The sequence below is a fragment of the Ranitomeya variabilis genome, chromosome 3 (assembly GCF_051348905.1).
Source record: "Ranitomeya variabilis isolate aRanVar5 chromosome 3, aRanVar5.hap1, whole genome shotgun sequence".
NCBI classification, from domain to species: Eukaryota; Metazoa; Chordata; class Amphibia; order Anura; family Dendrobatidae; genus Ranitomeya; species Ranitomeya variabilis.
This window is the reverse complement of record NC_135234.1, coordinates 652,194,345-652,207,852: the sequence shown is the minus strand read 5'-3', so window position 1 is coordinate 652,207,852 and position 13,508 is coordinate 652,194,345. Positions and strand designations below refer to the sequence as shown.

At 44.6% G+C, this 13,508-nt stretch overlaps 1 protein-coding gene across 2 annotated transcripts in view; it reads left to right on the top strand.

Annotated features, from left to right (window-relative positions):
• Nucleotides 1-13,508, top strand: part of DCTN2 (dynactin subunit 2) — a 94,576-nt gene that overhangs the window by 54,144 nt on the left and 26,924 nt on the right. For both annotated transcript variants that reach the window (XM_077297743.1, XM_077297744.1), the window contains exons 7-11: nt 2,804-2,954; nt 11,653-11,718; nt 11,803-11,841; nt 12,589-12,666; nt 12,788-12,859. In XM_077297743.1, coding sequence (XP_077153858.1) covers nt 2,804-2,954; nt 11,653-11,718; nt 11,803-11,841; nt 12,589-12,666; nt 12,788-12,859 — 406 coding nt within the window. The remainder of the gene's footprint in view (nt 1-2,803; nt 2,955-11,652; nt 11,719-11,802; nt 11,842-12,588; nt 12,667-12,787; nt 12,860-13,508) is intronic.

Sequence of the window (13,508 nt, the reverse complement as noted above, 5' to 3'; positions counted from 1 at the left end):
CTGAGTACTTCGGGCCCAGTAATCTTAATATTTACACATTAAGAAAAACATGAACCTCTCTGGAATAAGACATTGGATTATAATGATCAGAATGTAATTTTATTCAACTTTATATGACCTTCATGCCCATGTGGACGGCTTATGAGGGTTGATCCAACATCACCCCGACTGCAGTGAGGTTTCTGGTGTAGCACACGCCGCCACTCAGGCTCTCCAGATTCAGAAAGTGGCATGCGCCTCTTCATGAATCAAGAGCATCTGACTACAACATTAAGCCCTTAAACTTCTCTATCCTGTGAGATTCACTTCTGACACTGGAGGAAGCCATGTTTTCAGGCTGGCATGTATTCATTGCTATAATCCAAGCATATGTGAGCATTTATCTTCAATTCAGTTATTTGCCAAATGTTCACAATTTGCTAAAGGGAGCCTGTCTCCAAAGAAATTCCAGTTACACCACATTTGCTTTCCAGAAATAAGTAGTTGTTGTGTTTTCAGTATTGGGTCTCTTTCAGATGTCAGATTTTCACGAGTGCTATGAATTTTTCACAATCGCTTCAGTGGGGGACACATTAAACCATGAGTTCTGCTGCTGCCACTATGCAAAAAAGTTTGCTCCCCCCAGCAGTATATACCCACCAACTAGCACGAAGCTTATCGGTTTTAGCTTATGGTCAGTAGGAGCAGGACACATGGCCTCATTCAGCCCCGTTTCTACCTTAGGTTTTGTTGATTTTTTATTAATGAGTTCCATTTTGCAGGTTGAGCATGTCACTGCAGTTGCATCACTACAGCTGTCCCCCTGTCTGTCCGGCAGGACCCTATCCCCCTAACATATCAAGAGTGTTTAGGACATCTGCACAGAGGGACAGGCAGATGGTCCATGCCACCATTCCCCGACCTGTTCGCCCTCCAGAGCCTGATGTGCACAGTGGGAAAACTGATCCATTATTGGCAACAAACCCTTTGATCTGTGTCCAGCCGCTCGATGGTCTTCAGGTCTTTGGATGTTAGTCTTCCATCACAGGTCTGCGAAGCAGGATTCGGGATCTTCAGGACAGTCATCTTCACCCCCTCTCTATGCCTAAACACAGGGAGCCTCACTCCCATACTCCTCCTGTTCTATCTGTAATAAAAAGTTCCCCTCTGGTCAGACCTGGTCCCTTTATCCGAATTGCAACTCTTCTAATATGCCACTGCCCAAAACAAGTGTGCGCCCCCTCCCCACCCGAGTGGGATGTAACTGTCTTCCAGTCAGTGACTGACCTAACCAAGGTCTGATTCTAGCTGTTAATCAGACCCTTAACATTGAGGATACGGCAACCTCCTCCTCCTCCGAGCAACCATATCATTTAGAAAGATGAAGTGTCCTCCCAGATCCTTTACCAACCACAGAGTTCAACGGTATCTTCACTAAGGAATGGGAGCACCCAGACTAGCGCTTTCAGAGAAGAAAATGCATGGATGTCTTCTGTCCTCTTGCATCTGACTTGGTTCAGAAATGAGCAATGTCTCCCTCAGTGGACCCCCGGTCTCCCGCCTCTCCACCGACACCATCCCCCCTCTCTGATGCAGCCTCCCTAAAGGAGCCCTCTGACACACGCTGAAGACCTTGCCAGACTAGCTTTTGAGGCCTTACTGCATTCAGGTCTACCATTGCCTGCTGGGTCTGCTTTACCATTCTGGAAGCCTACCGACTAAGGAACAGAATGCATCTACTTGGGTCACTGCACACTCACGCAGTGGGGGCCTTCTGGGCCGTCCACCACCAGGCGTCGGCTTCACAGATTTGCAAGGCTGCTACATGGTCCTTCATTCATAACTTTGCCAAGTTCTCCAGGGTCACACCTACTCTTTGTCAGATGTGAACCTTGGTAAAAGGTCCCGAAAACCTCAGTGGCTTGAGGACTGACTTGTATACTTTTACTCACCCCTGGGACTGCTTTTGGAAGTCCCATGGTTTCCTGTGTCCCCCAATGAAGCAATAGATAAATTAAGATTTTGGGTACCTACTTTAAAATCTCTCATGGAGCCTTTATTGAGGAGCACAGCATCTGCAATTGTTTACCGTTCTGGTGATTTTGGTTATGGGTGTTGTATTCATAATGCTTCTCCTACCGCTTTCTCACTGATTAGTTTTGTGCTAGTTTGGGTGTATACTGCTGGTGAAGAGCTACATTTTTCACATAGTATCAACCTCCTAGTGACAGGAACATACACCCATGTTTTTCTGTGTGCCCAATGAAGGCTCCCAGAAAGATTTGCAGTAGGTACCCAAAATCTTCATTTTTCACTGATGGTACTCATACCTGTGATAGTATATGAAAAAAATTGAACCGCTTTCTGATACCTTTCTTGTGCTCTCCAATTTTCAGACTGTCATATAAAAGAATTTGGAGAAAGTTTTTTTTTTTGTTTTTTTTAACCTTTTTATGTAGGAGAAAAACCAATGACACTCAGACCACACCCTGATCACACAAGTTGCTGGTTGTTTTGTGCCACCAGCCAGATCGTTTCATTGAACTTCTAGCACAGTGTTCCCCCAACTCCCGTCCTCAAGAGCCATCGACTGATCATGTTTTCAGAATTTCCTCGGTATTGCACGGATGATGGAATTATTTCCAGTCCAGGTGATGCAATTTTCACCTGTGCAATACTAACGAAATCCTGAAAAAATATCTGTTGGTGGCTCTTGAGGACTGGATTTGCAGAACACGGATCTAGCAGATAAGTCGGGGAAAGGTGAACAGTCAATTTGCTCGCTGCTATCTTATGTGTTGCCCTTCTTTAATTTTTGCCGTAGGCGTTTACTAACTCAGTTGGATGCTGCTAAAACCAAAAAAGTTCCAGAAGGAAAAAGCTCAGCAAAGGGTTCAGCTCAAGATGCTGGAGGCTTAGTGACCTATGAATTACACTGCCGTCCTGAACAAAACAAGTTTTCCCAAGCTGCAAAGGTGCGTAATGGAAGTTATAGACCTGCGTTTTGCCTTGATTCGGAATATTTCTGTTAAAGAGGTTGTTTAAGGTTCCTAAATTGCCCTAGTGCTTTTCAAACAAAGCAACTTTGCAATTTATTTCTTATTATGTTTTTCTTTCTTGTATACAGCTTGTTACCAAGGTTATAGCTCACCTGCGATCTTAGTGTAGCTGGTTACCTTGGCAAGGTGCAAGTGCTGCTTGCAGACTATATTCTTTAGAGCCTGGTCACAGCGTTCTGAAATTGTGTAAATTGCTGGGTCAGGCCAGCTTTAATTCCCCAGCACTTCTCCCATGCTGCAGAGTCAAAGCTAGGTCTGCTATCATCCTGGGAGAGCAATCGGCAACAAGCAGGAAGACAGGAGGCAGAGGAGCAGTGTGCTCCTCAAGAAACGACATAAGAACCCCTGTTAACCACTTCCCCTCATTGCACTGACTTTTCACAGTCTAATGGACTGCCACTTTTCATTAAAACGTGAAATGCAGTGATTATTTACCCCGAGATTGTGATGGGGGGTTGGCAGTGTTTAGCAGCATTTCATTTGCCCTCTATCCTAGCAGAGATGTAGCAGAGGGAATTGCGTTCCGCCAGTGTTTGTTGCACTCAACTTAAGGTACCGTCACACTAAACGATATCGCTAGCGATCCGTGACGTTGCAGCGTCCTGGATAGCGATATCGTTGTGTTTGACACGCAGCAGCGATCAGGATCCTGCTGTGATATCGCTGGTCGTTGATTAAAGTTCAGAACTTTATTTGGTCGTCAGATCGCCGTGTATCGTTGTGTTTGACAGCCAAAGCAACGATGTCAGCGATGTTTTACAGTGGTAACCAGGGTAAATATCGGGTTACTAAGCGCAGGGCCGCGCTTAGTAACCCGATGTTTACCCTGGTTACCACTGTAAAATGTAAAAAAACAAACAGTACATACTCACCTTCGCGTCCCCCGCCGTCCGCTTCCTGCACTGACTGAGCGCTGGCCGTAAAGTGAAAGCACAGCACAGCGGTGACGTCACCGCTCTGCTGTTAGGGCCGGCACTCAGTCAGTGCAGGAAGCGGACGCCGGGGGACGCGAAGGTGAGTATGTAGTGTTTGTTTTTTTACATTTTACACTGGTAACCAGGGTAAACATCGGGTTACTAAGCGCGGCCCTGCGCTTAGCAACCCGATGTTTACCCTGGTTACCCGGGGACCTCGGCATCGTTCGTCCCTGGAGAGCGGTCTGTGTGACAGCTCTCCAGCGACCAAACAGCGACGCTGCAGCGATCGGCATCGTTGTCTGTATCGCTGCAGCGTCGCTTAGGGAGACGGTACCTTTAGTGACCACAGCAAGTATAGTGTGACAGAAATTGCTCCCTCTTCTCACCCCGTTGGCCCCCTGCAGTGCTGTTGCAAGGAGCCAGTGGTTGCAATGGCAGCCGGAGATCTAACAGAGCCTCCAGGTCCGCCATAGATCAAAACCTAGTAGCCTGAGCCAGAGGCTGTTAGGCAGCCTGTCAGTGTAACACGGTCAGGCTGTATCATGCTACTACATATGTATTATAGGGTACTACTAATGCTATTAAGAAATTGGGTGTTCAAGTCTCAATGTGGATTAATAAGTATTATAAAAGATTAAAGGGAACCTGTCACCCCGTTTTTTCGGTATGAGATAAAAATACCGTTAAATAGGGCCTGAGCTGTGCATTACAATAGTGTAGTTTGTGTACCCCGATTTCCCACCTATGCTGCCGAAATACGTTACCGAAGTAGTCGTTTTCGCCTGTCAATCAGGCTGGTCTGGTCAAAAGGGTGTGGTGTCCTCCCCCAGATCTTGCGTAGTGTTCCGTTGGTGGCGTAGTGGTGTGCGCATGCCCAAGGTCCCGAATCCTCTGCCAGGGGTGTGAAAACAACAGCGATGTCCGTTATTCCATTGGTGGTCGGTGGGCGCGGCCATCTTGCTTTGGCCGCAGAATCGGCGCTCTGCTGGCCGCGGCTTCAGGAAAATGGCCACGGGCATCCGCGCGTGCGCAGATGGCTATCGCGGCGGCCATTTTCGTGAAGCAGAATTCGCATCTCGGCTTCACGAAAATGGCCGCCGCGATAGCCATCTGCGCACGCGCGGATGCCCGCGGCCATTTTCCTGAAGCCGCGGCCAGCAGAGCGCCGATTCTGCGGCCAAAGCAAGATGGCCGCGCCCACCGACCACCAATGGAATAACGGACATCGCTGTTGTTTTCACACCCCTGGCAGAGGATTCGGGACCTTGGGCATGCGCACACCACTACGCCACCAACGGAACACTACGCAAGATCTGGGGGAGGACACCACACCCTTTTGACCTGACCAGCCTGATTGACAGGCGAAAACGACTACTTCGGTAACGTATTTCGGCAGCATAGGTGGGGAATCGGGGTACACAAACTACACTATTGTAATGCACAGCTCAGGCCCTATTTAACGGTATTTTTATCTCATACCGAAAAAACGGGGTGACAGGTTCCCTTTAAACCATGTTTTCAAAGGGAACCTGTCACTAGAAATAACTCTGTTAATCTGGAGATATGCGGTTTGTCTGCAGGTTAACAGCGTTATGATGCTGCACGCAGCTGAAAGCAGTGGGGAGAAAATTAACTTTATTCTCCCCATCATTGTAGAGCCAGTGTCAGTCAGGGCCGGGGTGCAGTTAGTGCTGTCGCTCTGTATTCTCAGCACGGTGACTGAACAGGAACTGCCCCCGCCTCCATGCCGGAATACCTAATGCTGGCGGAAAAATAAAGATCATTTTCTCCCCGCTGCATTCAGCTATGTGCAGGCGCCGAGCACCATAATAACGCTATTAACCTGCAAATTAACCGCATATCTGCAAGTTAACGGCTTTATTTCTGGTGACCGGTTCCCTTTTAAGTGTTGAAAAAAATAAATAAAGCATTTTTTTTTACAAGAAGTAATCCTATTATTTCAAAACACTCTTTTTCGGTGATTACTTTGTATCTCCGTTCATACTGCACCCACACACACAAATGATGCGCCATTTCATAGGTAAACTTGCCCCCTTCAGCAAGAAAATAGCCAAACAAACCACACGTCCAACATGTGATCACAAAATACATTTTAAACATTAATTTTCATAAAACTGCAGTAATGAAAAATGACCGGCAGGTGGCACCACACTACCCCAAAGCACAATACCACAAAGCTGAAACAAATCCTAACATTTGCCTTCGGGGCTTTCCAGCTTGCTGAACTCCTTGCCCAGACGATTTCAGGCAGGTACAAATAAAATACTTGCTACATGTGTGGAAGTAGAATGAAAGTAAAACTTTACCTGTTTAAGACTTTAAAACTGAAGATATAAATGAATGCAGCCTAAAAGGGACAGGACAGGTTCTGAACCATCAGATTTTCCGTTTTATTGGACAGTCATTGAAAAGCCTATATTCCTTCTAAGGTTGCAGCTTATTGGTGACCTGGAGTCACCTCTGGTTCCATGTAAAAACTGCAGTGTTGACATAACTCATTGTTTCCTGATGGGTGAGATTGGTGGAAACACAATTGCACAAAATTAAAAAAAAAATCCAACCATAGGGGGAAAAAGGTAAAATAATCTGCAGCTATTACTTTTTTTTTTTTTTTTTTTAAAGGGATATTCCCAATTATTATACAATAGTGTAAATACGCTCAGTTCTGGGGTCAATTCTCCTTCATCATTTTTACTGTCAAAGTGGCACTGCTGTACAGGGAGCTGCTCCGTTCACATACATAGGGCTGTGTTGCACTTCCCTACACTGCAGATAGATGGCAGTGCTGCTGTGGAGGAGAAAAAATGCTGCTGCCCCTGTTCTTTTGCAAGGTCTTTTGGTTAAAAAAAGTAACCATTACTGACTACCACATTTTTTGTTTTTGATTTCTTTGTGTTTCTCAAAGCCAGAAAGTTGTCATTTGAAATGACTTTAGTTTTGTGCCATGTCTCTGATCTGCTTTTTGTTCTACAAAATTAAACAACTGAATGAACATCCTCCAAGGCCGGTGATTCCATAATTTTTGCCAGGGGTTGTACATTTACATTTGAGCAGCTTAATTTTCCTGAAATTGCCTGCGCCCCCGACAACCAATGTGCCAAACTTTCGCACGGGCCAACTAGTTTATTCTAATAAAAAGCAAACTCCTAAAAATACAAAGATGCATATCTGATATCACTGCGTCTGTGACAACCAGTAAAATAAAAATCTTACCATTATTTATCCTGCATGGTGAATGTCAGAGTAAATTGCAATTCTGCAGTAGCTTTTTTTTATTTTTCCTATCGCTTCATTGGGGGGGGGGGGGATACAGGTGACCATGGGGGTGTATACCATGGCCTTATACTTCTGAAGGGGATACTGGTGACAAGGCTCACCTCCCTCCTTTTCCACTGGGCCACCTTCCTCTCTCAGGATTTTGTCTTGCGGAACCTATTTCAGGTTGCGGTGGGGAGTCTCCTCCCGAGGCCTTCCTCCACCCTGGCCACCTTTTCCTGCCAATCCTTGCAATCTAGACCTCGGCTTCTGAAGGCCTACTTTTCTCAAGCCACACAACCCCGTCTCCACCTCCATTGTGTGGACATCTTCCACATGTCTTCTCCTCAGCAGTCCACCCTTCCCCCTCTGCCAATGTCTACCTCTAGGGAGACACTCCCTATCCACCCCATTGTACATAATTTCGCCTGTTCCTCCTGTTAGAGGAAACTTTCCTTAGGTCATCAGTCGACCCTGTGCCCCAAATGCAACCCTCCCACGATGCAGATGTCCCAGGAGCCCCTTCTGCCCAGAAAGAGATTGCACCTCCTTCCCTGAGTGGACTGACTTGATTTCAAAATTTGTTGCTGGCATAACCAAGGTTTCCCACACCCTGGTCTCAGTCATTGAGCGTCTGCCTAACATAGCAGCTAATGCCGGTGCACCGACCATTTCCAGAGACTGTTGGGATTCACCCTCCTATTAATTCCATCATGGCATATTCAAGAAGCAGACTCATTCCTGCTCCTCTGGATCTCCCTCACTGTCCACATCCTCCAGGATAACCTCTGCCTCCCGCTCCCCTTCTCCAGGGCCCCATACAGCTCAGGGGTCAGACTTCTAATCTGAGTTGATTTCGGGCCTTGATTCTGATCAAGCTTTCAAGCTATGAGATGTGATTGGACAGTCTGATTCTGGCCATCAATCAGACCCTCAGTGTCAAGGATCAGGACTTCCCTATCAGGGAACCCACAGTATCTTTAAGAAGGTGAAACGCCGAAAGGAATTTGCCCAGGAGTGGGAGCATCCGGAAAAACGTTTTCAAAGAATCAGACATCTAGATAAACTTTATCCTTTTTTCTTCGACCTGCTACAACCTTGGTCTGAGTCTCCAGTTGTGCAACTCCCTTGTTTTCCGGCTATCCTCCAACACGACCCTGCCTCTTATGGATGTCGCCTCCCTCAAGGACCCCACTGACAGACAGATTTAGTCTCTAGCCATGTCTGTCTTCAAAGCTGTGGGATCTTCACTCTGCCCTGCATATTTACCTCCACGTTTGTCTCCAAAGCAGTCTTCGCTAAACTCCTTTTTTCAAACAATACTTTCTGGGGAAGGAATTCCTTTGAGGGGTGGGGGGGACACCAAAGAACGAGCGGATCTCGCAGATCAAACTACCCATGTTTGAAAATATCTCCTTACCACATCTCTGGATGCTGCGAGCTGCTCTGCGCAGGCCTCCACCAATATTGCGGCCATTCGGTTCCAGGCTAGATCAGATCATCTCAGATGCTACAGGAGGGAAGAAGTTCCCTCCCTCAGCAGAGACGCAAAATACCACCCACCAGAAATCGCACCATGCATTTTTTGTTCCTTTCACTCATTTTCAACCTCAAGGACATCCAACCATTGAGACTGTTGACCTGCACCACAGGAGAAGAGGATGCCTTCCTGGAGGCCGTGCACTCGTCAAACCAAGCACCTTCTGCATGACGGGTCGTCTTCTCTTCTCCGTAGTCGACAACTCCTGCGTGAGAGAGGTAGTCTCCGCTGGTTACAAAATAGTTTTCTTCCATTCCCCACTACTGTTTTTTTCGAGTTCAGGTCTCCAAAGGATCCCTCGCTGGTTTCTGGGTTCTTTTCAGGTCATTATCTCTCTCCTCCAGTTTGGTGTTCTCATTCCTGTTCCCGACAAACATTGCTTCTCAGGTTTCTTCTCAAACCTTTTTCGTGGTTCCAAAAAAGGATTGCCCTGTCCACCCAGTTCTGGACCTCAAACCCCTGAGCAAGTGTGTACGGAACTGCTGCTTCAGGATGGAGTGCCTCCGTTCAGTAATTGCCTCCATGGAGCTTGCAGAGTTCCTCTGTTCCGTGAACATCCAGGATGCCTACCTCCACATCTCAATCTGCGCGGCACATCAAAGGTTCCTCTGCTTTGCAGTTCAGGACTCTCACTTCCAATTCATGGCGTTCCCCTTCAGTTTAGCGTTGGTCCCCAGTCTTCACAAATGTCATGGTCCTCCTTTGCCCTAGGGGAATTCTAGTGATCCCCTACCTGGACGATCTTCTAACCAAAGCTCTGTCCCATTGGGACTGCATGCGGGAGTCTCCAAGTGACTCAACTTTTGGAAGAAGCAAACGCAAAATGCGCGTTAATGGGTGTCTGCGCGTGGTCAATCGGTACTGAATCAGTGGCATGTCTGTTTAAAGCTTATGGGTGTCTTGCCCTTCACCATTTGAGCATCTCTATATGCACTGTTTGCTCTTTAAAATCAATTCTTTGTGATGCATTTTTATGCTATTTGTTTACTTATACAAGTACTAGATAGTGCCTGGTACCCTCCACAACACACATGGGGAACTTCAGTACTTCAGTAAGGACATAGGTGGAAATTGGCCTAAGTAGTAATCCTGATAGGATACCAATTCTTTATTTGCCACTATGTGGTGGTATAATAATAAATTGTGTGTGTGTGTATATATGTGTGTGTGTGTGTGTGTGTGTGTGTATATACAGTGCCTACAAGTAGTATTCAACCCCCTGCAGATTTATTGAAATTTTTTTTATGAAAAAATATTTTTGAGAAATGTATATTTCTGTTTTCTCATGGCAGATTCATGTACATGTGCTGCTGTGTTCTTTTTTTGTGTGTATATATATATATATATATATATATATATATATATATATATATATATATATATATATATATAATGTATGTATGTGTATATATATATATATATATATATATATATATATATATATATATATATGTGTGTGTATATATATACACACACACACACACACACACACACACACACACACACACACACACACACACACACACACACACACACACACACACAGAACACAGCAACACATGTACATGAATCTGCCATGAGAAAACACAGACAAATATACATTTCTCAAAAATATTTTTTCATAAAAAAAAATTTCACAAATTTTTTTTTTTCATAAAACTTAGTTAAAGCTGAAATGGCTGGTGGCCCAAGAGTAGCATCTATGGTAGAGTAGGACCCATCAGGGGGAGATCACCTTGCCGTGGTTGATGGGCACACATGAATTGGCCAATTTATGCGCTAAGAATCTCCATTTCATCTTTAACTATAAGTTTTATTAAAAAAAGTTTTTTGAAAAAATTGTTATGAAAAAATATTTGAGAAATGTATATTTGTCTGTTTTCACATGGCCGATTCATGTACATGTGCTGCCGTGTTCTTTTTTTTTTTTTTTTTGTCCGTGTGATGCAGATTGCAGCTTGCACGTGCTCACATTGGGAGTGCTGATTGTTTTTTTGTTTTTTTTCCCCTATACGTGTGTGTGTGTGTGTGTGTGTGTATATATATATATATTATATTTATATTATATTTATTATGCATTTGAGTATATTTGACACACTCCTATTGGATCCCTCTTAATTGTGATATATACATCTAATCTTTTAATCTTCTCTTCCATCCCCACTAAAATTCCATTTAGGACATAATCAGGCTCTCAATTTTATGCAAAATATCTTTCACTTGAAAAGTTTGATTCTCGTTTGGTGATATTATCTGAAGTTCCATACATATGACTTAGTTTTTTACAAGAAAAAAGTTTAATGTGTATATGCAATAAAAATTGTTAATTACATGAATTGATACCACTTCTCTACCCAAATGTACCATGTGTTCCCATCATGTGCTACCTTAGAACCCTTATGTTTTATGTAAATGAATTTTTATTGTGTGTAATAAAGATTTGTTAATTATTTGAAAAGGAGTTCTCCAGTGTGTTTTTTTTTTTTTTTTAATAGGACGAACTACCGTAATCTGAGAGCAGCATAGTGTAGAGACAGAGACCCTTGTTCCAATGATGTATCACTTACTGGACTGCTTGCTGCAGTTTTGATAATCTCTTGCTGATGAATCTTGAATTTATTACAAGCGGACTAGTAAACCTGCCGCCATACAGTCCGTCATATGCATGATCTCTATATAACCCTATCCCCACCACAGATTGGCAACTTTCTGCCTATGCACAGTGTACAAAACTGCAGCACCCAGTAAAGTGACACATCGCTGGAAACCTCATGCTGCTCTCAAATGGGATAGTAAGAACCCGGTGGCCGATTCCCTTTTAAGAGGTTCATCCGTTTCGTATCATTGTGATGTTGCTCATAGCAAAAACATTGCGTTTCAGATGGCTGAGCTGGAGAAGAGGCTGGGTGAGCTGGAAGCTGCCGTCCGCTTTGATCAGGATACACAAGTATGTAATAATTGGAGTAATATATGGTAAACTTTTTTGGATATTATCAAACCTGTGTGAATATCCTCTCCTTTCTTTTTGCAGAACCCCCTCACTGTTGGATTACAGGGATCAAATCTGATGGTAAGTACATCTATTACACGATCAGATGGGTAGGTGTTCATAAAATGGGTATTGTTTGGTTATTAAGTGCCCGTACACATTATTTGTTATCCAAAACCACTGACTGCGCCATGTGTCTCCCTGTGATGGCAGACAGAAGGTTTGGATTTGCAGAATTTATCATAGCTCACCCTTTGTCTCTGTGAGAGATGACGTGTGTACACAAGAGTTTGGCAATGAAATAAACATGGACACTCAGTCGAACAAGCATGCCTATGGCGGATTCGTGAGCAATCACTGCTTTCTGAAAGTTTATTCAGTTAAGTGTTTGACCATCTTTAGAACATCCGAGCTGTAATCACAGGAGAAATTAAGCTCTATATTATTTTTTATCATTATTGTAATCTGCTTGGAAATAGAATATTGTTTCTGACGATTCGTGACTACAAAATGTAGAATAAGTTTTTAAAAGGCCAGCACCCCAAGGAGAGGGGAGAGTCAGGTGGACACCTCATGATGTTTTTTGGGCCAAATCTTACTATACGTATAATGGTCCCAAAAATAAGATGAGGCAACACTCACCTGATGATACATCCAGGAATCCCACCGGTGTTGTGTGATGACCCTGCTTTCAGATACATTACTGACATCAGTCTTTCCTTGGACTATAACATGGTGTTACATTTTGCATCTCTTTTGTTGGGGGATTTGGTTGTTTCTGTTGTTTGCACTTATACATTGTGTGATGTCAGTAACCTGTGTTTTCAGGATACAGTAGAAATCCTGCAGGCGAAAGTGAATATGTTGGATGTTGCATCGCTTGATCAGGTGGAAGCCAGGCTACAGGTAACACTAACTTTTATGGGCTCAAGTTTCTTTAGGAGTTATCATACAATGAATTGGCTAACTCGTCTTCAGTTCCTTGTTTTCCTGATGACATGAAATGTATCTGCATTTTGATCTGTAGAGTGTCCTTGGAAAGATGAATGAAATTGCAAAGCACAAGGCGGCTGTTGAGGATGCGGATACAGAAAGCAAGGTACTGTAACTGGGGACGTAACTGTACAGATCACAGGGATAATGAGGGAGGTGTTTATCGAAGAAGGGTAAGGGTACTATCACACAGTGCAATTTTGATCGCTACGACGGTACGATTCGTGACGTTCTAGCGATATCGTTACGATATCGCAGTGTCTGACACGCAGCAGCGATCAGGGGCCCTGCTGAGAATCGTACGTCGTAGCAGATCGTATGGAACTTTCTTTCGTCGCTTGATCTCCCGCTGACATCGCTGGATCGTTGTGTGTGACAGCGATCCAGCGATGTGTTCGCTTGTAACCAGGGTAAACATCGGGTAACTAAGCGCAGGGCCGCGCTTAGTAACCCGATGTTTACCCTGGTTACCAGTGTAAACGTAAAAAAAACAAACAGTACATACTCACATTCCGGTGTCTGTCCTCCGGCGTCTCAGCTTCTCTGCACTGTGAGCGCCTGCCGGCCAGCCTGGAAGCGAGCACAGCGGTGACGTCTGACGTCACCGCTGTGCTTTCCGGCCGCTGTGCTTACACAGTGCAGAGAAGCTGAGACGCTGGGGGACAGACACCGGAATGTAAGTATGTACTGTTTGTTTTTTTTACGTTTACGCTGGTAACCAGGGTAAACATCGGGTTACTAAGCGCGGCCCTGCG